Source organism: Phragmites australis, chromosome 1, assembly GCF_958298935.1.
Source record: "Phragmites australis chromosome 1, lpPhrAust1.1, whole genome shotgun sequence".
NCBI lineage: Eukaryota > Viridiplantae > Streptophyta > Magnoliopsida > Poales > Poaceae > Phragmites > Phragmites australis.
This window is the reverse complement of record NC_084921.1, coordinates 55903812-55928146: the sequence shown is the minus strand read 5'-3', so window position 1 is coordinate 55928146 and position 24335 is coordinate 55903812. Positions and strand designations below refer to the sequence as shown.

At 43.1% G+C, this 24335-nt stretch overlaps 5 protein-coding genes across 7 annotated transcripts; 3 read left to right on the top strand and 2 right to left on the bottom strand.

Annotated features, from left to right (window-relative positions):
• Nucleotides 1–153: 153 nt before the first annotated feature.
• On the bottom strand, nucleotides 154–3167 carry LOC133929474 (transcription initiation factor IIA subunit 2-like). Of its 2 annotated transcripts, none has more exons than XM_062376249.1 (4): nucleotides 2970–3167; nucleotides 2430–2570; nucleotides 2280–2330; nucleotides 154–560 (listed from the first exon to the last, which is right to left on the bottom strand). In XM_062376249.1, the coding sequence occupies exons 2-4, from the start codon at nucleotides 2556–2558 to the stop codon at nucleotides 414–416; spliced, it is 327 nt and encodes a 108-aa protein (XP_062232233.1). In that variant the 5' UTR covers nucleotides 2559–2570; nucleotides 2970–3167; the 3' UTR covers nucleotides 154–413. The 2 variants fall into 2 exon arrangements, with proteins under 2 accessions (XP_062232233.1, XP_062232227.1); XM_062376243.1 differs by having other exon boundaries at nucleotides 2430–2561; nucleotides 2970–3164.
• Nucleotides 3168–8326: 5159 nt separating this feature from the next.
• On the top strand, nucleotides 8327–11786 carry LOC133929433 (cellulose synthase A catalytic subunit 7 [UDP-forming]-like). The gene is given in 5 exon segments (XM_062376186.1): nucleotides 8327–9023; nucleotides 9541–9669; nucleotides 9781–10149; nucleotides 10504–11445; nucleotides 11448–11786. Coding segments are annotated over 5 exon segments (2376 nt in total). The 5' UTR covers nucleotides 8327–8399; the 3' UTR covers nucleotides 11760–11786.
• A 98-nt stretch (nucleotides 11787–11884) lies between these two features.
• LOC133929451 (eukaryotic translation initiation factor 4E-1-like) lies at nucleotides 11885–16330 on the bottom strand. Its single transcript, XM_062376209.1, has 5 exons — nucleotides 15990–16330; nucleotides 13942–14107; nucleotides 13725–13850; nucleotides 12208–12273; nucleotides 11885–12124 (listed from the first exon to the last, which is right to left on the bottom strand). The coding sequence occupies exons 1-5, from the start codon at nucleotides 16247–16249 to the stop codon at nucleotides 12077–12079; spliced, it is 666 nt and encodes a 221-aa protein (XP_062232193.1). The 5' UTR covers nucleotides 16250–16330; the 3' UTR covers nucleotides 11885–12076.
• A 426-nt stretch (nucleotides 16331–16756) lies between these two features.
• Nucleotides 16757–20296, top strand: LOC133929442 (UDP-D-apiose/UDP-D-xylose synthase-like). Its single transcript, XM_062376198.1, has 9 exons — nucleotides 16757–17276; nucleotides 17486–17578; nucleotides 17709–17816; nucleotides 18833–18947; nucleotides 19042–19175; nucleotides 19269–19370; nucleotides 19460–19552; nucleotides 19686–19821; nucleotides 19905–20296. Exons 1-9 carry the CDS (start codon nucleotides 16992–16994, stop codon nucleotides 20018–20020), a joined length of 1182 nt encoding a protein of 393 aa, XP_062232182.1. The 5' UTR covers nucleotides 16757–16991; the 3' UTR covers nucleotides 20021–20296.
• A 700-nt stretch (nucleotides 20297–20996) lies between these two features.
• LOC133929458 (uncharacterized) lies at nucleotides 20997–22981 on the top strand. 2 transcript variants are annotated; one of them, XM_062376231.1, is made up of 2 exons: nucleotides 20997–21290; nucleotides 22636–22770. In XM_062376231.1, exons 1-2 carry the CDS (start codon nucleotides 21066–21068, stop codon nucleotides 22702–22704), a joined length of 294 nt encoding a protein of 97 aa, XP_062232215.1. In that variant the 5' UTR covers nucleotides 20997–21065; the 3' UTR covers nucleotides 22705–22770. The 2 variants fall into 2 exon arrangements, with proteins under 2 accessions (XP_062232215.1, XP_062232206.1); XM_062376222.1 differs by having other exon boundaries at nucleotides 21005–21290; nucleotides 22705–22981.
• The last annotated feature ends 1354 nt before the right edge of the window (nucleotides 22982–24335 follow it).

The window sequence follows — 24335 nt, the reverse complement described above, 5'->3', positions numbered from 1 at the left end:
AACAAGTTCGCAGCCATGGTGCTCTAGTCTAGTACTATCTTCCGTCATAAAAACATAGTATTTTGGATAAGGTTTGACCAAACTTTGAAAATTTTAACTAACAATAGTTTTTAAAATATTTAGTTTGCAAAACTTAAAATCATATGTGTAGACTTATCATAAAAATACTTTCATAGCATCACATGCTATTAGATTTTATGAACATATCTTGATAAAAAATAGTGATCAAAGCTATACATTAGAGATCAGATCTTGTCTATAACATCGTGTATTCGTGACCTTAGTACCACGGAACAAGTTTTGGAAGGGACAAATTCACATGAACTAGGAAAACAAGGCTGTTCGGGTGGCGCTAGGTCTAGCATGAACTGAGTTAAACTCTGACGGGGAGCAACACCGAGCAGGCCGACAAGTTATTGTTGAGGCTGCAGCAATTTGGAATCGCAGGCCACGATCTTCACTTTGCTGAGTGTTTCTGACATCTCCTCGCTCTTGAATGCTGCATCTGTCAGGAGGAAAGTCCAGACATTGTCGCAGAACCTGTAGGTGTGCAGATGGCCCTGTACAGCGACAAGGAAAGCTATTACATTTACATATCTCGTCTGGTAAGGTGCTAAATACCAACAACAAAAGAGATGAAAAGAAATACTAAACCGGGATGCTACCAGTCTGAACTATATATGTGCAAGACACTTTGACAACTTCCACACCTGATTTTCACGGATTTTGCAACTTCTATGCCCCAACTTACAAATCGCAAGATATTAAATCATCAAATGTCAGCTCGAAGTATGTAACCCGGACCTGGCGGTAGGCAAGCACAGTAAATGTGCAGGGCATACAACCTCTAACTGAAATATTGTGCTCTACGGGTGTGACGCTAGATGTGCTACCGTGCTAGTCCCGGCAGGGTAATATGCACGTATCGCATTCAACAAAGAAGGATATCACCTAGATTCATGCTAGATCATACAAAAATGTTGTTTTTTCTACCATGATACATGCTAGATCATATAGAAAGGAATTTTGCTTCAAAATTGTTTCATGACCCAAAACAGAGAAGGGGATACCTGAACTCATATCAATGACACCCATGTTTACAGTTGCATACAAAAAGGTGTTCTCTAAAAGTTTGCAATGGCAGCCGACATAGCTAAGAGGGTGCATTTTTACAAACTGGAAGAGAAAACTGCAAGATGACAGGTATCTACATGAAATTTCCATGTAGAGCATAGCACTTGGAAAAGAAAAAAAAAGTGGAATTACCATATGTTAAATTACGTAAGGGAAATTCAATCTTGTAATTATTTGCAGGCCCAATTATAAGTCCACAGAAGGTTCAACCAAATCCTGTACTTGGACATTAATAAAGTGGAGATTTGTTTTCCACAACTTAAAAAAAAGGTATGTTCATACAGGAACAATGACCTATAGTGACTTAGAAAATGACATCCCATAGTAACTTGATCTGCAAACTGCACTACCCGTACTTGTTTTACGACATGATAGAGGTAGTGTGCACACATGCACAAGACATTATGTCAATGTTAGCAGTTCATACTGATGATACTGGCGATATTATGTCTATTAAAGCATGCAATAACAATTTCTGCGAGCATGCCAGTTGACACATAGCTTATTGTATAATATAGCAACACTCCCGTCATATGCATCCAACAAACTCCAGAAGTTGAAGAGAATGACTAAATACATGTTAAATTCAACAGCCAGCACAGATGTGACTAATGCATGGGCAAATCAGAGCAATGGAAATAACAAAGAGAACAGAAAAAGCAATCCACATGGAGAGAGAACAGTTTCTGAGACCCGTCTTTATCCTTTATCAGCTCTGAACAGATGAATTGAATAAATTTGCAGTGCATAACTTCATTGTGTGCACAGCTAAAGTGCAAGTTGAGACACATTGTAGCACATACGATCATTAAACAGAAAGTTTGACAGTTGTCCACTTTAATCTTGTAGGTGTGTTATAACATTATCAAGTACAAGATATAACAAAAATCTCAAACCTCCCTCATGCATTCTGATAGCTATAAAAGAAAAGAAAAATCATACGTCCGTTTGGCAAGAATTGAACAATGTTGAAATGGCTAATAACTAACAATTTTGTATCGTTGCAGCTTTATATGCACAAAACAACAAGGAATCTCAACATTCCCTTCAAAACTCTACACCTATGAAATTATTAGCAGTAACAGCACAATACATAGCACTCAAAGGGACAAAGGCATCGATACCAATCAAATGAAAGGGCATACCTTGATAGTAACCTTGCTCTTCACCTGAGCCTCCAGCGCTTCAGTCATCGACTAAAACAAGAAAGGGAAGGATCAAAACAACCAGCAACCCACGAGGACCCGCTAATTCGCACGCACCTGTAGCGATAAAGACACTTATTGTCATCAAACCTTGTCGAACTGCACAAGGACTTGGATGGCGAGCTCGGGGCTCACCGCCCCGCTGGAGACCAACTCGTCCAGCGTCTCGGTGAGACAGGTGCCGATGGTGGACCTCCGGTACAGCTCGAAGGTGGCCATCCCCTGCAACGCCTCGACGGCGTCAGAACACCACGACGAATTGTTTCAGACTATCAAATCAATGCTCACGATGATTTATTTAATCAGGATCATTAGGGCACACCAAATATTCCTATCAGACATATCGTGCTAGAGTATAAAACTACCAGGAATCACCCATATATCACCAAAAAGATTAGTTGCCATTTCGCTACGCTACAAATCGAATAACCCAAAAATTTCCCCACGCGCCTTCACGTCGCAACCATCTATCTAACCCACCATCCGGACCGTACGACGCCTCAAGAAAACCCTAAAAAAAAACCTTTGAGGCGCTCACCCACGGCGCGGCGGCGGAATCAGGCCGTGGCGCCCAACAAAACCCGCCTAAAAAATACACACATGAATCGAACTGTAAGAGTAGGTTCTTACCAGCGCTCCCTCGCGGATCGGGACGAAGAGGACCTCTCCCCCCCCGGGATCTGGAACCCTCGAGGCGGAGCACGGAGTCTTCTCTTCTGGAAGGATCGATGGGATCGAGCAGAGGAGGGAGGGGAGCAATGGAGGAGGAGGAGGAGGAATTCGAAATCTGAGGGCTTATATACTACGGATGGAGGAGAAGGGATTGAGGGGGATTGGGGATGCTTATATAGGCAGGCATTCCGTCTGGCCGCGGCTGTCGGTGCGAATTCCCTATTCTGCCCCTCCTCTCCGCCTTTCCAGATGAAGATTGACCTGCACCTGTCAGCCCACGACTCTCCGCTAAAGACCTCCCAACACTTAGAGCCAGTGTTAGCTCTTAAATAAAAAGATATATTTTTAAAATTTATATAGATATTACTGTTTATAATTTTCTATACTTAGCTATTGGTGACGAAGAACCAGTAGTTGTTCTTCTACACGCCTCGTATCAATACGTGAGGTATAGAAAATTATGAATTACGGGACTCATATAAATTTTGAGAGTTGAGCTCTCTTATTTAAGAGCTAACACTAGCTTTAACTATTAAAGATGTACTAATATAGTTGTATTTCTCTCCTTGTTTTTTTATGTAATGAAATAAAAAAATGTTCTTTTTTCATTTAGAAAAATTAAAAAATCTACTTGTATGACACAGTGCTTCTATTTACCTACTAACAACAACTTTCAGCTCAGCTTTATACCTGCAAATTTAAAGTATTTTTAGATACCTCTAAGATCCATATGCTTTGACCATCACATATGTGCACCATATAGCCGTGGATCCTGATACGCGGCCTTTGTTGGCTTGTCCATCTTAGAGGGTGTGCGGATTGACTCATCTCTATAGCTCTCACGGCTTGGCTCTACTGCATCGCTCCCCTCCCAACTCGAGAGAAGTCTAAGGATCTCATCAGATAGTCCGATGATCTGCACTGGGTAGCACCAGAGTATTTCTTGCAAAGAAGAATGCAAGTGCAGAAGACTAAAGATCAACCAACTAGATATTTCGGTGCTTGGTTTGTGCACACCGAATTATAGCACCAAAGCATTTCTTACAGAGGCAACTGCAAGTGTTGAAGAATGAAAAACAACCCACCGGAAGGTTCGGTGCTCTGAAGATGAATGCACTAAAGCATTTTACACAGAGAGCCTGCAAATGCTCAAATGACTCAAGATAACTCATCAAAAAGGTCAGATGATAGATTTGAAAGTACACCGGAGTGCCCAATGTTCACAGAGGTATTGAGTGGAGTTCTAACGGCTAGTTTCTAATATTGTACTGATCTGGTGTTAGTACTACTATTCTCACCGGATCACCGGATCATCTGGTGTTAACAGCTTCTGAGTTGTTGGAAAAATAGCTAGTTGGCTGACTTGAGGCTATAAATACCCCTCTACTCAGTCATTTGAAAGTGTGGCATGCTTCTGGAGTCTAGATGAAGCTCATACATACTTGAGAAGACATCTAAACCACCAAAGTACTTAAATTGATCATCTAAGACAATTAAGCACAAGATTAAAGAATATTTAGTGTTTATAGACCTAAAGTGAGTTATAGCTAGGTGCTACATGTTGAAGAAAGGATCAATGAGTAATCCTAGCTTATACCAAGCGGTACACCGGTGTTTTAGAGTCTTGGTGGCTCGCCAGCAACTTGAGCCGAAGTTGCTCAAACTTGTTGATCCTCCGATTTGGTGCGGAGCGGCAGTAAGACACATGTACGGGACGTAGAGACCCTTATCTTGGTGGCTCAAGCTCTGAGATGATCACAACGACAAGTGATTAGAAGAGATGCTAGTGGTGAGACATTTGCTTGGTAGCTCGTCCGGTTTGAGGTCTTGCCTTGGTGGTTTAGTGGCTCAAGAGTCATGACTGGGTGCCGATCGGGAGCACATCATTAGTGGAGTTCCAACGTAGAATAGATGTGGCATTCATGCTATCGATACCATATAATAAAAATCTCTTATATTAAGTTTGTCTCTCTATCTTATTTACGTTTTCGTATTTTATATTCTTGCAATTTACCTTACTAGACTAGGTTGTAATCCTCTTGAGCGGTAGAGTAGACACACTGGATAAAACTAGAGCATATTTAGATAGAAATTAAAATAGGTTTATCTTATGAAGCTTTTAGAGCTATTAATTTCTAAGTATCCTAATTTATCTGCCCTATTTGGACGTCATCATTCCTCACAGCGGCACAACGCGCTCACTCCCTGGTCCACTCCTAGGGGCGACGACATAGGTCTTGTAAAGGGGTGATGCTGGGCAAAGGGGCGTTGGAGTGACGAGCTCGGGAAGTTAGGAGGGGAGTGATGCAGTGGAGCCAATTCGCACACCCATCACGCTGGATGAGCCAACAGAGCCTACACAGCAAGATCCATGGCCATATGACACACACGTGTGACGATCAAAGCGACATATGGATCCAAAGAGATATCTACACATACTTTAAATTTGCAGGTGTAAGACTGAACTAAAAATTCCTATGAGTGGGTAAATGAAAAATCCCTTAAGTGGGTTTTTACAATTTTTGTCTTTTTCTTTTGAGCCTTCCTGCACAGCTCAGGGCCACTTCCTTTTGGTGGTTGGTCTCCCCCGCTCAGCGCACTAACCAATTGGCTTGAGGCTGTCACCCGATGGGATGGCCCAGTGTATTTGATCCTAGCACTATGCAGCCCGAGCTCAGGCCCAATCCAGTCCACTTGGGTACTATATAGTGGACCCACATCGTAGTTCAGCGGGTCCCACCTATGGGTCCCACCCATAAATATTGTTATTTCATAATTTTTTGATTTAATTTTAGATAAAATCTTGCGGGAGTCGTAACTTCTTTGTTCTAACTATGCTTTCGACAATTTTTTCACCTAAATTCATATAAATTCGAGATCTATCTTTCTATCACAGTGTGATATCTATTAGGGCTCTTTTGATATTCTACTTGGTATTATTAATTCTTTTCTAGTATAGACCGATGTTGATCGTAATCGCGTTTGCAGAATCGAAAGACTTCACGGAGAACCCGGAGGATCCTGACTTCGACCAAGGTTTAGAAGAAGACTTTGGAGAAGACAAGTCATATCTCCTTGATCATCTTGAGCCCATGTTTTTCAATAATCTAATTGATCAACTTAAAACATGACTTATTATCTCATGTGATATGTATTGTGCTATTTCAACTAAATGTAGTAGTTAAATCCTATCAAGCAGTGGCCATACCTTAAACATCATTATTCAGAATACATATCACCTTATTATTTACTTGTCATTATCTATATTAACACCGGACGACACCTTATTATCTAGCATGCTTAGGTTGGAATACACCTCTTCGAAGATGTCGCTATGGAATACATCTCTTTGGAGATGTCGATGCACTGAATATCAATTCAATTCATATACCATGAAACTCTAATGATTAGGGAATCCTTGATGTAATGTGGGATATAGCAGGGGTGTATAAAATGTGTGAAAACTGTTTTGGCAGGGGCAAGTAGAGTAGTCATTCGATAAAGGATGCTCTTGAGGGTTTGAGTTATCTCTGTGGTATTCATTGCCAGCTGAAGATGCTTGCCTCGGTCATATAAGTACCAAATCATGGGCCGTCATACTAAGCCAGCCCAGTGTAATCATATGTCTTGTATGGACATGACTCGACTTTTCTTTCTTCCGACCGAGCTACACATTCTATTAGAAGGGTGGTAAGTCACAAGGATGCAAATGACTATCTAGCACTCTACTTGGTTGTTGCAGGACCGGCAAAAGCCTAAAGGTATCTAGCATCAGGTAAGAGGCATCTGATACTTGACTTGTCTCATAGTAGAGTCTAGCAAGGAAAGATGATTGAAGCGTTTCAGTATAACCGCTCCTCTGCTTGCAATGGTTCAAGGCTGATCATATCGTATGGGTACATTATACAACATCTGTTGAATGTAAATCTATTCGAATAGTCATATCCACGATCATAGATATGCAAAATAATGACTTCACTTGGTTAGACTCAGGGCATGTGTGTCTTTAATGAGTATGTAGACTAAATGTCCATATGAAAAGGTTATTATCTAGTCCGTTAGGAGCTGTGTAGTATTAGATGCACACCAGACATAATGATAGGAGACTGCGGAGTGACGTATAACCCCTCTTAGGACCGAAAACCTCTAGATATACATTGTTACTTTGTTTTGAACTATTTCAAAGTTAAAACAATAGAGGATAAAATTAAATATCTGCATGAAACTGATTTACGCTTAAAGCTAGTTAAGCCTTATTCTTGATGTATCTTTTATGCATCTATCAATACCTTAAATTAGTATAGAACTTGTTAAGTACCTTTTGTACTTATTTTTGCTATCGTTCAGACGAGAAAGCAAATATCAATTTCGCTGGAGACGAAAGTGCAGATGAGAAGATTTAGTAGTCACATTCGCACCTTAGCTGGCTATGGCTTTGAGTAGTCATTCCGATATGCTTTTGATGGCCTAAGGTCATATCTATAATATATAGTATGGTTTAAAGACCTTTTATACTATATAATCTTAATACTTTTATTTACAAGATATGACTGTGATGCTACAATTATTATATTATACGTATCAGTTACTTAATATCAGAATGATACCAGAGGCATAAGAGATCCGAGAAAAAAGTCATACAATTTCCCTTCAATGTTACATTCACTCACGAGAAAAACATAATTAACTGAAATCTCGAGTTAATCCGTAATTCTTTTTAAAATATCATATCCATGCACATCACTTTCATAAAAAACAAGTAGCTTGTTGGAAAATTTCTGGAAGGAACTAAAAATGTATACATATCGTTTTCAAGAGTGTGCCAAAATTAGTATACTTTTCTAGTACACTCACAAGTGGACGACGGGTCGGCAACACCCCAGAAATTAAATTTCGAATAAAAATAGTATATGAATGGTGCGTTTAGTGATAAAAATGGGTGATTGGGTGCCAATAAGATTTATATTAAATAAATATCTAGCGTATATATATATAACTCATATTTAACATTCAACGTGTTAAATAGGGATATTTGTTTTTTTTTCGGTTTTGAAATATGTATTTTTCTGTTTTGTAATAGAGATTTTACTGTCGTCAGTTTTCTGTTTTTTAATATGTGATTTTCGGTTTTTTAAATTTCTTATTTTTGAACAATTAAATAGCGCGGTCCTAATATATATTCTGTTTAATTATAAATATTTGATGTTTTTGACTAAGATTTAATTAAATTTTTAAGATTTTAATCTTTAATAGCTTTTAAAATACGTAGTTCCGCAACGTATTTTTGACAGGAGAGAGTCTATATACACGGTGGTTGATCGATCCATCCATACATTGCCAGAGACCAGAGTGCAAAGTGCAAATTGAGGTCTAGCTACCCTAGCGCACATGGACGGCGTGATGCCAACACCAAATTCGCAAGCACCAGCGCTCAGCGCTGTGCACGTGGACAAGCCCCTCGCCGCCGCTAACTGCCTCCTCGCCGGCCTCCACGCCATGCTTGCCGCCGCCGCCATCGCCCACCGCACTTTGCTGCTGCTCAGCGGCGGCGCCGGCGTGTCCCGCCACGTCGCCATGGTCGCCGCCGACCTAGTGCTCTTGTTCCTCTGGGCGCTGTCCCAGGCGCCCATGTTGCGCCCCGTCTCGCGCGCCGCGTTCCCGGATAGGCTGCTGGCGACCCGGCGCCGGAGAGCGCTCCCGGGCGTGGACGTGATAGTCGTGACGGCGGACCCGGACAAGGAGCCGACAGTGGAGGTGATGAACACGGTGGTGTCAGCCATGGCGCTGGACTACCCCGGCGGGAGGCTGAGCGTGTACCTGTCCGACGACGCCGGGTCGCCGCCGACGCTGCTCGCCGCCCGGAAGGCCTACGCCTTCGCCAGGTCCTGGGTGCCCTTCTGTAAGAAATACCAGGTACAGTGCCCGTGCCCCGAAAGGTACTTCGCCGGCGACGACCAGGACGGCGGCGGCGGGGACCGCCGTGAGCTCGCGGAGGATAGGCTGAGAGTCAAGGTACGTACGCAAGTGATGACGTCGGATACATGCTTAAGCTTAACTGTACTAACCCTTAGCTAGCTCCACTGGTTGCGATACCTGATCCATTTAATCGGTCATGTCGCACGTCCGTCGTATCTATTGTTATTCGACGGTTGTCAACATCCACGAGGCACCGAACGCGCACGGCTTTCTTCCACATCCACAAAGAACCCATCGGAAAATCTAATCCTTCCTGGGGCTCCAATGCGATTGGTGTATGCAAGCAACTGGAACCGGATGCTAGCTAGGAAGAGGACAAAAAATTCTACTAAGATACAAACGCATTCTTCATTTATATTGATATTCGTATTGAGTGATAAAAAAATTATAAATAGATGTGAGAATCAATAGATAGATAAATATTAGGAGAGAAATAGACAATTTTTTCCTAGGAGGTGTGCCAACCAATTAAATACAAACAATATGTATGAAAATATCTCTATAATTGATTTTTCTTGTGATTTGTAGTAGCATATAAGTATATTATTTGCAGAAAGCCTACGAGGCGTTCAAAGAAGGCATAGAGGAGGTCAAGAAGAAGCAGCAGCGGCTGGGAATGGGTGTCTCTGCTGGTGCAGGAACAGAAGCAGGAGGACGTCAGGATCACGATGCTTACGTGGAGGTGATCGACACCTTCCAAATTAATCAATCAATCAATCAATCAATGTAGTGACTCTAGTCCGATCCGTCAGTGTACGTCACGTCAGATCATCACATGCATATGTCACGTCAGATCATCACCGACGACGACGACGATGGCAACACCGAGGGCCACCCTGCCGGCGACCAAGACGTTGAGACGCACATGCCGTTGCTGGTGTACGTGTCCCGCGAGAAGCGGAGGGCGTCTCCTCACCACTTCAAGGCCGGCGCGCTCAACGCTCTACTCCGGGTGTCGAGCTTGGTGAGCAACTCGCCGTACGTGCTGGTGCTGGACTGCGACATGAACTGCAACAGCCGGAGCTCCGCCCTGGAGGCCATGTGCTTCCATCTCCACTGCACTCCGCCGAACAAGGACCTGGCCTTCGTGCAGTTCCCGCAGATGTTCCACAACCTCAGCGCCAACGACATCTACGCCAACGAGCTCAGGTCCATCTTCTCGGTGCGTACTGTATTATACGAGTTGCTCTCTCCGTTTAAGGAGCCATATTTTGTTTTTAAATAGTTATTTTTATAAGTTTTGACCCATAATTACTAGTCAAATTATATACATCTTTAATATACAAAATTTGTTTTAATAGATTTTGATTTTAAAGTAATTTTAGTATGATGTTGATTTTATAACAATTATTTTAAGAGAAAGTAATGTGAAAGTTTACCTTGAATGAGTTTTTCCTTGAACGAACGGATGCAGTAACTTTTTAAATCAATCAAAAATCGAGTTTGTAATCTAATTAATCTCCACTGATCAATCGATCGAGCTGCAAGCTAACCTATATATAAATATATAATGCAGACTCGATGGAAAGGCCTGGACGGTCTCCGGGGCCCGGTCCTCTCCGGCACCGGCTTCTACATTAGGAGGGACGCCCTCTACGGTGCCACGCCGGCCGGCACGCAAGGTGGAGAGTTTTGCTCGATGGAGAGTAGGTTCGGCCACTCCAGCCACCTTGTGGCGTCGGTGCGCGACCTGCACCGATCAGCATCCAGCTGCAACACGGTTGTGCGCGGTGGTGCTCTTCTTCCACAGGATGCAAAGCTCGTCGCCTCCTGCGCCTACGAGGCGGGCTCCGGATGGGGCGATCAGGTCGGGTTCCTGTACCACTCTGTGGTGGAGGACTACTTCACCGGCTACCGGCAGCTCTTCTGCCGTGGGTGGACGTCGGTCTACTGCTACCCTGCGCCGGCGTCGAGGCCGCCGTTCCTCGGCAACATGCCGACCAACCTCAACGACGTGCTGGTCCAGAACAAGCGCTGGATGTCCGGCCTGCTCGCCGCCGGCCTCTCCAGGCACTGCCCACTCACCTCCCGGACCGCCCTCGCCGTCTCCGTACTCCAGACCATGTCCTTCGCCTACTACGCCTTCGCCGCCGTCTACGCCTTCCCGGTGCTGTGCTACGCCACCCTCCCGCAGGTCTGCTTCTTCCGTGGCGTCCCACTCTTCCCCAAGGTTGGGAGCAGCCCGTGGTTGGCCGTGTACGCCGCCGTCTTCGCGTCGTCGTCGCTGCAGCACCTGATGGAGGTGGTGGTGGCAAAACGGAGGCTGGCGGTGAGGACGTGGTGGAACGAGCAGAGGTTCTGGATGCTCAACGCCGTCACCGGCCAGCTCTTTGCCTGCATCAGCGTCCTCCTGGAGCAGATAGGCGCCGGGGACGTGGACTTCGAGCTGACGAGCAAGGCGGCCGACGGCAAGCTGTACCAGGACGGCGTGTTCGACTTCACGGGGTGCTCCACGCTGCTGCTCCCGGCAACCACGCTCGCCGTGCTCAATGCCGTTGCGCTGGTCGGAGGATCCTGGAAGATGATCAGAGGCGGCTTGTTCAGCGACCTGTTTGCGCAGTTCTTCCTTACGTGCTACGTTGCAGCATTCAGCTACCCGCTGGTGGAAGGGATGTTCCTCAGGCAGGACGCCGCAAGGGTTCCCGCCGGCGTCACCGCACTGTCCGTCGCCTTGGCTGCCGTGACGCTTTCCTTGTTTGGGTAGGGCAAACCATTTTATTGGGACTTCAGATCTTCTGGGTCTCTCTCTGTACTAGCTACATACAAAGTTGATGCAACCTACAACAAGTTGACTCTGCCTTTTGTTGCTTTGACCATATTATTCGGACTACGGTTCAGTTCAAAGCTTTATTAAATGAACGAGAAAGAAAAAGGCTCTTCTAGCAAAAGCGCAACCGTGAGACAAAACACTCCAAGTGAGTTATGGAGTACAAAAATAGATGCAACATGTTATATTATGCTTAATCAATTCACAGCAATAGATAACCTTCAACAGTAGCACTAAAACTCTGCAAGATACTACTGCGTCGAACAAAACCAGCCTACATGTGGACCTGCTACTCTCAGCCTCAGGGATTCAAGCATCAGGATCAAACTGTGTAACGGTTCTTGGGGGCGCTAATCTTTTTCGCATCATCCTACAGCAAAAAAGGACCATGTGATAAACGGTACACCTTACCCAGGACATTGAGAAAAGAGGCAAAACTTAAGCAATACTCACATGAACAATAAATCCAATAGAGTCCTTGCAATCCAGAAATTCCTTCCACTGCTTCCCGATGCTTATCTGATAAAAAAGAGGGGGCATGTTCAGCACGTTTGGCCTAACCAGTTAGGAGCTACCCAGAATCTATGTTAATAATGTTGAGGGTCCAAACAATTTACAAACAAAAAACACTTTAGCAGTGATCAGGGTTTCAAAAACTGGTTCTCAACAATCTCCTGGACCTTGGTCGGGAGCAGGGAAATGGCCAATTATTGGTCCAATCCCAGTCACGTTCCCCTTTCCTTTCCCCCCTCATTTTGCTTTCAAACTTTCAACATTTTTCAATTTCTAGCAACATCCAATAGTAACTAAGTTCAAATTAACCAAAAAGAACATATTAGAATAGCATACTCCTACCAGTAATTTTCCACTCCCAATACCCATCGGGATTATCAGTTTCCAACAGTAATTGGCAAGTAACAGCAGGGATTTGAGACCCTGGAACTGAGGGGTATTTTACCACTGCAACACACTCGCAATTTGGAAGGAAAAGGAATTACTAATGTCTAAATGTCATAAAATAAGCATATTTTAAGATGCTGTTGCAATATAATGTTGCACCAGTTACACAAAATACTAAAACAACAAAGTAAAAGGTTCCGCGAGGAGACAATAATAAGAACATGTAGGAGAATAACACAAACGAATGATTTTTTTTTTCTTTTTTTTGGCAAACTCAACTCAAAATTCAAAACATACAAACCTCTGCTAGAATAATTCAACAATTTTATGGAGTATAGCATAAGGAATAATAAAAAGTTGCCCTACCATGTGAACTTATCTTGGTGTTATGTGGGATAACCAGTACCACCATCGTGCCAAGAGAACCCTAGCCACAGACGATGCTGCAGCATCAGGCCAGCAGGCATGAGCAACTCAATCTAAGTTAGTCGATTTAGTTTGGTTAGGTAAGACCCCTTCAGATCAGATTGTGTTTATAGATTGAATTAGTTTGGACATTGAATCTGGCCGGCTATATATGTGCCTGCCCTTGTCATCTATTAGCAAGCAACAAAGACCAATATATTATCCCATCCCTATTCTCTACTCTCTTATCCCCTGCTAAAACCATGGCTCCAAAATCACGTGGGAGGAAACCACCCAAGGAGAGGCCAGCGACCTCCCACAGTTCAATTTCTCTGTTGTCTCTCACAAGGACGTAACACTTGGGAGTTTAATAATAACCCCTCAACGAATAAGTCTTTAAAAATATGTCATGGCCTTCATAATTTTTTTTGAGGGGGTTGCCCTTCAGAATATCATACATTTGGCATGAGCATTTTTTGTAAGGGGGCTCCACAGTGCAAGGTTACAGCAATAAGATTCATGCTTATATGTGAATATTCAAACATGATCATTTGTATTTGTCATGGAATCATAAATTATCAGAAAAGCATAATGTCTGTATACAAGGAAAGAAACAAGTTGGTGTACAAGCTTTTCAGATAGAGATGTCACTACAGCACACATACCTGAGCAGCTTCATTACCAGCATTTTTGGTCCAGATAGCTATTCTTTCCTGCTTCCCACGCACGCTGACGACTGCTCCACAAATTTCATCACCATAATCGAATTGTTCGCCAATCATTGCCAATAGCTAAACAAAAGACATGTCAAAAAAAGGTGGAGGCTATAATAGGGATAAATGTGCAAAAACATTATCTTTTCTAATGCAAAAAAATGCTTACAGTATGCAGCCACAGTGTGTCAGATTTTCCTCTGCCACAGATGATGGTCCATTTACCGCCATTAGCACATATGGGGTCTTCCCATTTTGGCTCAATCTTGTCCTTGAAGCAATGGAAGTCAGCACCCACAACCAACTTGCTAGGGTGATGGATATTATTGTAAAGGCTGAAACAACCATAGCACTCGTCAGTATACTCTTGTGGAATACGCAAACAGATGAAAGCTAAACTTGGAAGAAGACTTAAAAGGAGTGAAGCAAACACACAAAGAATATCAGCAGATTCCTCAAGCAGCCACTCCATTAAGAAAATAGACCAAGACCACTTATCCAGTAAAAAAGGTCATGTTAAAACACTAAAATATTCGACATCTGCTACTTGGGTGCCCATGTATTATTGGTGTTCATGTATGACCTTTCTTTCAAGTTTACGTTTCTGTTTATCAAATCTTCTGACTTTCAATCCCGCACAACATATACTAAGAATCATGTTAGACCTGACATGAACTGATATCTTTTGTGAACATTGAACAACAGCAGATTTTTCAATCAAGGAAAAGACAACCAAGAGAATCAATACGTTATTAAGCTCAGTTCAGTGTATTGAATCGAACCTCTGAAATCTGAACAAACATATGTTGAAGATTTGCATGAGCCTCAAATTACTCATAAAACTAGAGCCATGGAGCAGATCTCACTTTCACTTAATATCAACTGTAGACCTTATAAGACTTGTGTTTGAGTACCGACAATCAACCATGGTGAACAAGGACTACCAGCAAGAACTGGACTCTAGAGAACAGGCTGTTAAGTATGGCACATACCATGCTACCCGACAAACAGCTCATACGCATCGATGAACGATTGAACGTTAGAAACTACGTAATCGATCAGCAACTGCATCTAATATGACGAATGAGAAGGAAAATATCTCCAATATAGTAGGGAAAACATGTAAAAGTAAAGAGTAATGTGATAGGGATACAAGTAGCAAAAAATAGAAAAAGAGACGACTGGCAATATCCTAACAGAAGAGATCTTTTGTGCTTTTCAAATCATCTATAAATGCCTAGTTTCCTAAAGCAGCTCCTAACAATTTGAACAAGGGCTCGTGGCTTACAATTTGCAACTATAGTCATGTAACTTACAATACAAATTCAGTCTTATACTTGAGCACAAAACCTGTACAAATGAATATCTTGCAACTGCTTCAAATAGATGTCTTGCAAGGCATCAAAAGCTATAATGTTAAGAGAACATTTATCTCCTGACAAGTAATCAATCAATTCAAGATGACCAATTAAGCAGTAAATTTTCAACATTCTGGAAACCTGTGTCGAAAGTTTAAAGAAACTAAGAAACCATAAGAAGAAAGAATCTGAAAATTTTAAATCAATTATCGGGAGCACCATCTTCAGTCAATTTGAGTATCTGACATTCCATGAAAAATGATGCAAACGAAAGCAACGATGCCTAGCATTTTACTTGCAACAATAGATATCAATAATTTTCTGAGAACACACACACACACAGAGAAGACCAAAAGTTTGAGAGTAGAGAATAATGATCAGCAAGCAATTGTCAGCTCCTAACGCGTGAGTAATGTCATAAAAGAGAGTAACAGAGCAAACATGACATTCCGTCACGCAATCACACATGACATGAAAACCTTGCAAGATATAAACTCACTCCAAGCTGAGCCAGCCAAATATAACATCAAAACAATCGCTTCCCTTCACTAAGATGGTAACCTGTAAAACCCCGATGTGTTAATAAATATTGATCCAATAGAATCAGAGAGTAATGCATAAATTTAAACACCCAAGATCCGTGAACCTTGGCGCTAAATTTCGCTCGTATATTGTTGTAAATCTATGGCGTCAAAAAAGAGGAATCGCCGAAAGTCGGCAAGTTTGCATAAGCCAAAAAAGCCTAACCCAATTGCATCATGAAGGCTGGGCATGTAATCTAGTTGTATGTAGAGGGCAACAAGTAAGGAAGGGTTTGAGAGGAGGGAGCCAGGGCCAGGGGTGGGGGAAAGGAACGCACCACCAGAAGTCCTCGACGGTGGAGAAGGTGTGGATTGGGCGCATGGAGCTTCCCCAGGCGGCCTGCTTGGACTTGCCCTGCGGGTTGTCGAACCAGAAGGTCCAGGCGTACTCGAGCGGGTGCGGCGCGGCGGGGTTGGGTGGCTGCGGAGCGGGCGCGGAGCCATCGTCGGCGATCTCGCCCTCCTCCCTCTCGTCCTCCTCCGGCGCGCGGCCCCGGGAGCCCGCGGACGGCGGCCTCGTCTCGGTCTCGTCAGCCATGGCGGTGGGGTTAGGTCGAGTCGGATGGGATCGGAGCAAACGGGCAAGGAGAGGAGAGGCGAGGCTGCACGACGACACCAAGAGAAGAAAACTCTAGAAGGGTGAGTCGGGCTGGGCTGGGCTGGGCTGGGCCACGAATAAGAAGATGGAGCTGATGGGCTGGGCCTGAACAAGAAGAAGAAGAAAGGATGCATCATGGTGCTGCTCAACTTGGTCAAGCTCTGCCACTGCAGACGACCCATCTCCACCGGGACGGGACTGCTGTTCCGGGGAGACGACACATATCCTATCTGTTAGAGAGCTATATGAGTTTTTATAGATATTGTATATTTTACTTATATCTGTATTTATATATCTGTGAGGTAGTATTTTTTTAATATAAACGTATTCATCTCTTCATCTCTAAGCGGCTGTCACTCTGTCTCTCTCCCGTCCGGCCATCGGCGGTGAAATCAGATGATTTCAATTAGTCATGAACTGTTAATACGAGATGATTCTGTTGCTATAGTATCTTTCTATAACGACAGAGTTACTGTTTATCATCTCACAAAACGCTATCTCACTAACTTCACCGGGATGAAGTGGAATCGGATCCCCGGCCATCTCTCTCATCCTTAAATAGAGAGAGGCAGACAGAGAGCGCCTACCGCACCTCTCACCGCCACCGACATCGCCTCGTAACCCAATCGCCGACGCAGGCACGCGCATTCCCGATCCGACCGCTCCAAGGGACCAGGGGAGGATGTCGTCGTCGTCGTTGCTGCCATCCCGGGTGGATCTGGACGGCAACCCCGTCGCGCCCCTCACCATCTGCATGATCGGCGCCGGTGGCTTCATCGGCTCCCACCTCTGCGAGAAGCTCATGGCCGAGACGCACCACGTCGTCCTCGCCGTCGACGTATACTGCGACAAGATCCGCCACCTCGTCGACCCCGCCCCGCCGCACCTCGCAGGCCGCATCTCATTCCACCGCCTCAACATCAAGAACGACTCCAGGCTCGAGGGCCTTATCAAGATGGCCGATCTGGTCTGCGCCCTCCCCCATTCCTCCTCTCCTTACTCGTCGTCGTCTTCTTCTTTTTTTCCGGCTACATCTTTTCTTGGTGGATTTTACTCTGTTGATTTCGCAGTTAATTATGCATTTATCGCCTAGAATAAAATCGCGTTCCCTCTCTTCTTGCCAAGTTACTGACGAATTTTACTTGTTTTGGTCCATGTCTGCTCGGATCTGCGAAGACGATAAACTTGGCGGCGATCTGCACGCCGGCGGACTACAACACGCGCCCCCTAGACACCATCTACAGCAACTTCATCGATGCCCTCCCTGTGGTACGATACCATCTCTCCCTCAGTCCCTCTCTCTCTTGGATTCCTGTAGGTTACTTTTCCTTTTTTTTTCGCGCCTTGATTTGTAGGCATTTCCTATCCCCGAATGTCCGATGCCTTTCGTGTTGTGCAGGTGAAGTACTGCTCGGAGAACAACAAGCGTCTGATCCACTTCTCCACGTGCGAGGTCTACGGCAAGACCATCGGCAGCTTCCTCCCCAAAGACCACCCTCTCCGCAAGGTGACGATAATATTTTCTCCATCCTCTCCCAAGTGTCTGCCTGTGCATGTCATTGTTGTGGATAATGTGATGCCTCTATTTTTGGCTGGTTGAATAAAGAAACGGATTCGATTTGTGTGTGATGGATCTGGTGCAGGTTGCTGAATTGACATGTTCACCTCCAATTATGCTGTCCTTGTAGTACGGTCCTAATATAAAGGCTGGGCTGGATTTGGTGTTAGTTCGGTATGGATTTTCTAGTTGAAGCTTGTTTGGTTGTTGGTTGGCTCTGGGACATGCTCTTGAGTCTTGTCATGCTGAATTCTTGTGAACATTATAGAATGTGTTGACTTTTGAGGAATATTATAGTATAGATTGTCCAGCAACATTGTACGGTCCTTTTTTCCTTTGGGAAATTAGTATCGTTCAAGGCTATATAAGCTATGCGATGGTTATGCCTGTTACTGCACATTGCTTTGCAAGTTGGTGTGGTGATTAAGAAAGCATACCATGATAAGGGCCTGTCTTTTTCCAGTTGCATTTTCTATGGGATAAGCAAGTCTTGTTGATGCTTCAGCATTTAAGGATTGTCAACTAGCTGCATCCCTCAAGAGTAGGTGTTTACTTAAATGGTAACATTGTTTTGGTTCTGATTACTTTCCCAGTGAAGTTTGGTCTTGTTTGCTGTTATCATGGCATCAATGTGTTATGTATATCTTCAGTTCCGTCTTCTATTGGTACTGCAATCTTGCTAACCCTACGAAAATCCTTTAGTCGGTGCTACCGCGTTCATTTGATTGCTGTGTGCTTATTAATTGGAACTGTAATACATCGACAATGCTGGATATAGAGATGAACTGTGAATTTTTCCATGACTTTGTTGTGGTGAGCAAAGTGCATTAGTAGAACCTTACATCAGAAAATGGGCAACAAACCAGTTACAGCTGTAGGCATGTCAGAATTTTATGTCCTGTGCGCATATTCCTTTTGGTTGTAGTTATCCATTTCTGATGTTTATGTGCCCTTCTTTCAAACAGGAGCCTGAGTTTTATGTTCTGAAAGAAGATGAGTCACCCTGCATTTTTGGTCCAATCGTGAAACAACGATGGTCCTATGCATGCGCCAAGCAACTTATTGAGAGACTTATTTTTGGTTAGTAAAGTAGCTTGTCCCTATCATTGTGTCACTGTGGAGCTGATGCTCTTAACTTATAATTCTAACCGTTGTCATTTTGAGTTTCCACCAGCTGAAGGTGCAGAAAATGGCCTTGAATTCACAATTGTGAGACCTTTCAATTGGATTGGACCTAGGATGGACTTTATTCCTGGTGTCGACGGTCCTAGTGAGGGTGTACCTCGGGTTTTGGCTTGCTTCAGTAACGTATGTGCACTTGTCCCTTGCTGTGGATGGTTTCCTTATTTTTGCATCATGTTCAGTCTTCTCAGAAGATGTATGATACCAATGGTTTTGCAGAATTTGCTCCGCCGAGAGCCCTTGAAGCTTGTTGATGGGGGTCAGTCTCAGAGAACTTTTGTTTACATTAAGGATGCCATCGAAGCTGTTCTTTTGATGATTGTATGTATAGCCTTCATGTCTCGTTCATTGTTCTTATGTTCTAATTCAATGAGACTGAACTCCTGTTTTTCTGGTGTCGATTATCAAAGGAAAATCCTGCTCGAGCCAATGGTCACATTTTCAATGTTGGGAATCCTAACAATGAAGTTACTGTTAGGGAGTTGGCCCAAATGATGACGGAGGTATGGCACTGATGCGGCAGCTAAGCCAGCTATGTTCCGTGTTACTTGTTTCTGTTCTAAGGCATCGGTTGTACAGGTCTATGCAGATGTCTTCTTGTTTCTGTTGTAAGCCATCCCTTGTCCTCTTCTACAGGTTTATGCAAACGTTGCAGGAGAGTCACCACTGGATGAACCCATGATTGATGTTAGTTCGGATCAGTTCTATGGTGAAGGATATGATGATAGTGATAAGAGAATCCCTGACATGACTATTATCAACAGGCAGCTAGGTATTTACCGTGTACAGTAATGTGCTCTGGGTATGTTGTTTTCCGTAATTACTAGTTAATGACCAAATGCTGGTTAACTGTAGGTTGGAACCCAAAGACCCCTCTGAAGGATTTGCTGGAGACAACATTGACATACCAGCACAAGACATACAAAGAAGCTATCAAAAGGCAAATGTCACAGGCTTCAGCGTCGAGTTAGATGACATATTCCAATCCGAAGGTGGTGATGCTGCTCATTTGGAGCGCAGAACGCAGCGGTTATAATCATTTGGAAGTCTAATACATATACACTAGTAATTGTTTTTGAGGCTCTAGTTACTTCCTAGATCCCGAGCTTGTTAGATTCCATTCATTGTGAAACCCTGCAAGGGATTATCCATATGTGTGGCAGAGTTGGTGTATTCCATTGTACTTGGGTTGCTCATCCTGTGTCATTCTTTCAAATTATTGCATTGGTGAGAGCTGTTATTATTCAGTATAGATTGTTGGTCAACGAAATTACTTGTTGGAAGTTATGCTGTGTGCGAGGTAATCTAGGTGAGTTTAGTGCACAAATATCTCTTAGTTTATTCAAAGTACAGTAATGGTATGGCTGGTGTAAGCTCTGGTGCTTGAAATGTTACAAAATTCCAGGATTGTGATAAACTGATCACCTTTTTATCTACAAAATTGATAACCTTTTGTCAGGATGCTGTGTACACCTGCCAACATGAATTGAGCTGTGTCTCTGAGAGGGTGTAAATTTTGCACCCTAGTTGCAGGCAAGGTTCCTGAGCAGAATGGAACATACACTTGTTGACCAACTTTGTGTAGCCCGATTTATGCAACGAAAAGCATCAGCCAGACAGGCCCTACTGTTATTCCTCTTTGGCTTGTGCTCACAAGAAGATCCAGGCAGAATGGAACATACACTTGCTAGAGAAATCAAATCTAGAGGCTGTAGATGTATAATCGCAGCAAAACAAAGAAGTATGAAAATGAAAAAAAAAAGAAATGGAAAAGGGTATGATTTGGCGTATGCAAGATTACTTTTGGTTTTGTTAACAAGATTACTTCTGGGATAATCTAAGATGACAAAAAAAAAAAGAAAAAGGAAAAGGAAAACCGAACAAAGAGAAAAAGAAAAAGAAAGGAGAAAAGAAGGTTGCTTGCTTACAACCTTATATTAACCTAAAAGAAACTATTCCACTCGATAACAAGAGAGAGAAGAGATAGAATACAACAAGCGGCATCACGAGGAGGCGATGGGCAACGCCGGGAGCGCGCCGGAGCAGGCCAAGAACACGGCGGATGGGGGCAGCGCCGCGGACGCGGAGGCCCGCCGCGCGCCGCCGTCGACGGTGCGCTTCTTCCCCGAGGCGTCGGGCCGCAAGGCGAGGCAGCCGCCGCCGATAAAGCTCGAGGAGGAGGAGGGCGCCCCGCCGCCGCCTGTCGTCGAGGAGGAGATGGCCCCACGCAACCTATGGCAGGTACGCCGCCGTCTCATCATCCTCAACTTTCCAAGTTAGATTAAACCACCCCAAACCCCTTGTTGCGATGCGGTGCCCCGGATTCTTAGGTTTTGAGCAGCGACTCGTCATCTAGTCATTTCCTGCAACTCGCAGCGCATGCTACCTGGTAGATCACCTCTTATAGATGTTATTGCAGTGGCATTCTGATCCTTGCCACGGTTTAATCAATCTGAGAGATGGATATTTGTTCACTTATATTTGCTTGCAATTATAGTTGAAATGTGTAGCGTTTGTTGTGGATGCGCCTTCTCCTCATTCCTTGGCATATATGCCTTACACTCTCAGATAATTTGTTGTGTTTTACAATCAATTTTTTGTACAAACATGTCAGTGCTGCACTAGCATATTCTGTTGACACCTGAACCGACTCGCCGACTGATTGAGTTACGAGTTCACAACTATAAAATAATACTGCTGTTTAGGTGTTTCAACTAGGATAAAATGGAAACGCGCACACCCAGACGCCTACAAAGTTTCTTTTGGACTCAAAAAACATTTTGCCAATTTTGCACTTCTGCTTCCAAATTTTTGTAAGTCTTGCAAATTTTGCATGTGGATTATAACTGATACCTAACCCCCTGTGAGTTGTGCTTGCAGCGCACAACTCTGAAAACACAAAATAGTTTACCCCTGTCCTTCTGTGAAAGCACGAATGTCGTATAATCGACAATTAGAATCGCTGTAGAGTTGATTTGATTTGATTGTTACTTCTGCCGGGTTCGGTAACAAGTAAAAGTAACCACTTCTGCATTAAATTGGAATTGAAATGTGTAGCGTTTGTTGTAGATGAGCCATGTCTTCATTACTTTTCTGTTGAAGTCTTGCAAATTTGCATACGGATTATAACTGACGCCTACTCTTTCTGAGTTATGCATGCATTGCACAACTCTGAAAACACAAAATAGTTACCCACTGTCGAAGTACGAATTTGTATCATCTAGGGTCAGAATCGCCTGTAGGGATGGTGTGGTTTCATTGTTACTTTTGTTGGGTTCAGTAACAAGTAACCACTTAGAGGTCACTAGGTTGTGAATCGGTTCCTTATCTTCAAAGTTCCTGTCGTTGTTATGTTCTGCAAATGCTATATAACACTGAGAAGGATCAAGATTCATTAAGATGCTGCAATTTGGTTCATCTAGCTGACGCAGATCATATTATGTTATCAACCTAATGATGATCCGCATCTTGATATAAATCATTGAGATATATTACATTCCTTCAGAGAAATTTTACTCTTGTTTCCTGTGGTTGTTTCGCACCGAATATTTTATTGACTTTCACTTGTTCCCAACTCTGCTTGTAGTGTATGATCTTGTGGGCTTGTGGTTATGTTCCTGCAAAGATGACACCTTCCTACTATATTTATTATTAGGTGTATGCACTTGGGGCATTCATTGTGTTGAGATGGGCCTGGGCTAAGTGGAAGGAGAACCAGGACAGAAAGGACTCGCCAGATGGGGACTCACCGTCACCGGACGGGTCAGCTTAGGTAGCTGCCTGTGCCAGAACTGGGCTCTGTTCCCGGTCTAAAACTACCAGAGAAGAAGAATGTCGTTTTGCTATGTAGTACTGGATTATGTATTTGCCGACAATTTGCAAGTGACTTTATCCCCTTTACTCCAGCGATAATAATCCTTTTTACCCCGAGATTTAGGGTCTGTTTGTTTGAGTTTTTGCTTTTGGTTTTTTTAAAAAGTTGTGCTTTTGGTTTGCTTGAAAAGCTGTTTTTAAAAATAGTGTGTTAGCTTCTACAATAAATTTTTGGCTTCTCAGAAAAGCGTATCTCCGCGAGTTTCTCAGCTTTAGTTTATTTTCAGAAGCAGAAAGTAGAAACCACTTCTTCAGAACCCTGTTTGTTCTGACTTCTGTCAGTAGCAAAAGCAGAACCAGAAGCAGGAAATAAACAGGGCCTTAGTGTCACAATCTAGTATCATCTATCTAGTATGATCTAATCGCTGGTCCGCCAAACTTGTTTTCAACTTGTAATATTGCATTGCATGTTTATATACTGATAAATTGTACTTCCTTCGGTCATAAATAAAATTATAATAGATTCGGTTAAATTTTAATTTTTTTACTACAATAGCTTTCAAAATATTTAGTTTGAAAACCTTAAATTATATGTGTAGATTTGTCTTAAAAATATTTTCGTAATATCAAAATTTTAATAAATTTTATAAATATATTTTAATAAAAAATAATAATCAAAGTTATACATTGAAGACCTTGTCTTATCCAAAATGATATATAAACATCTTAGACTAGAGCAATTTTCACCCAAAAAAAAAAGTTGTGGGTCAACTCTGAAGTGGAACTACTTTTACATAAGAAGCGATTTTAACTAGAAAATTAAATCACAAAACAGTTGTTGCGTTAAAAAGAAGAAAGGAAAAGAAAAATGGTGAGGGCAAACGGGCCTATTTTACAATTGACTGTCATCCACAAATTTGTTAACATACGGGGGGAGAGAAAGAGGGCCTGTCGCTGCGATTTGTTTACACCAGAATAATCTGTTGATGCGTACGTACGTGCAACAAAACATTAAATTTTCTCCTGCACGATCGAACTGAGGAGAGGATACGATCCTGCGGGTAGACTAGCCAGTACTGTTCATGCATACAGTTTCAACTCAGTTTGGTGACCGACCGACCACTGCTCCATCTTCCATCTGTGCTCACTTTTCAACGACAATGCAACTTGAAGCCTCTCCATATATGCTATGCCGTCCATCGAAAAATAGACTGAAAGAAAAATTTTCAGAGATGATTAAAAACACTTCATGACAGCGGTAAATGCAGGACTATGAATACGAGTACATCTTGTATACAATCAGCGACGGAGCTAGAAAATTTCGACAGCCTGACAAACGATACACTGTAGTTGCTTGACCAGTGACTAATTTAATTGGTTGACATGTGGAGTACGTATGCTGTATGTACAAACTATGGTACATGTAGCACTTCTCGTTCAAATTAGCTTAATTCTCACTTTATACGGTTACAA

Excerpts from the sequence above, each read along its gene's own strand:
- LOC133929474 (XM_062376249.1), bottom strand. The coding sequence starts at position 2,558 with ATGGCCACCTTCGAGCTGTACCGGAGGTCCACCATCGGCACCTGTCTC. Across the intron at positions 2,331-2,429 it reads TCCTTGTGCAGTTCGACAAG|TCGATGACTGAAGCGCTGGA; the intron begins GTTTGATGACAA and ends TTCTTGTTTTAG. Across the intron at positions 561-2,279 it reads AGAGCAAGGTTACTATCAAG|GGCCATCTGCACACCTACAG; the intron begins GTATGCCCTTTC and ends GTCGCTGTACAG.
- LOC133929442 (XM_062376198.1), top strand. The coding sequence starts at position 16,992 with ATGTCGTCGTCGTCGTTGCTGCCATCCCGGGTGGATCTGGACGGCAAC. Across the intron at positions 19,176-19,268 it reads TTTTGGCTTGCTTCAGTAAC|AATTTGCTCCGCCGAGAGCC; the intron begins GTATGTGCACTT and ends ATGGTTTTGCAG. Across the intron at positions 19,553-19,685 it reads TGGCCCAAATGATGACGGAG|GTTTATGCAAACGTTGCAGG; the intron begins GTATGGCACTGA and ends CCTCTTCTACAG.
- LOC133929451 (XM_062376209.1), bottom strand. The coding sequence starts at position 16,249 with ATGGCTGACGAGACCGAGACGAGGCCGCCGTCCGCGGGCTCCCGGGGC. Across the intron at positions 14,108-15,989 it reads ACCGTCGAGGACTTCTGGTG|CCTTTACAATAATATCCATC; the intron begins GTGCGTTCCTTT and ends TGGTTGTTTCAG. Across the intron at positions 13,851-13,941 it reads ACACACTGTGGCTGCATACT|CTATTGGCAATGATTGGCGA; the intron begins GTAAGCATTTTT and ends TCTTTTGTTTAG.
- LOC133929458 (XM_062376222.1), top strand. The coding sequence starts at position 21,066 with ATGGGCAACGCCGGGAGCGCGCCGGAGCAGGCCAAGAACACGGCGGAT. Across the intron at positions 21,291-22,704 it reads CCCCACGCAACCTATGGCAG|GTGTATGCACTTGGGGCATT; the intron begins GTACGCCGCCGT and ends ATTTATTATTAG.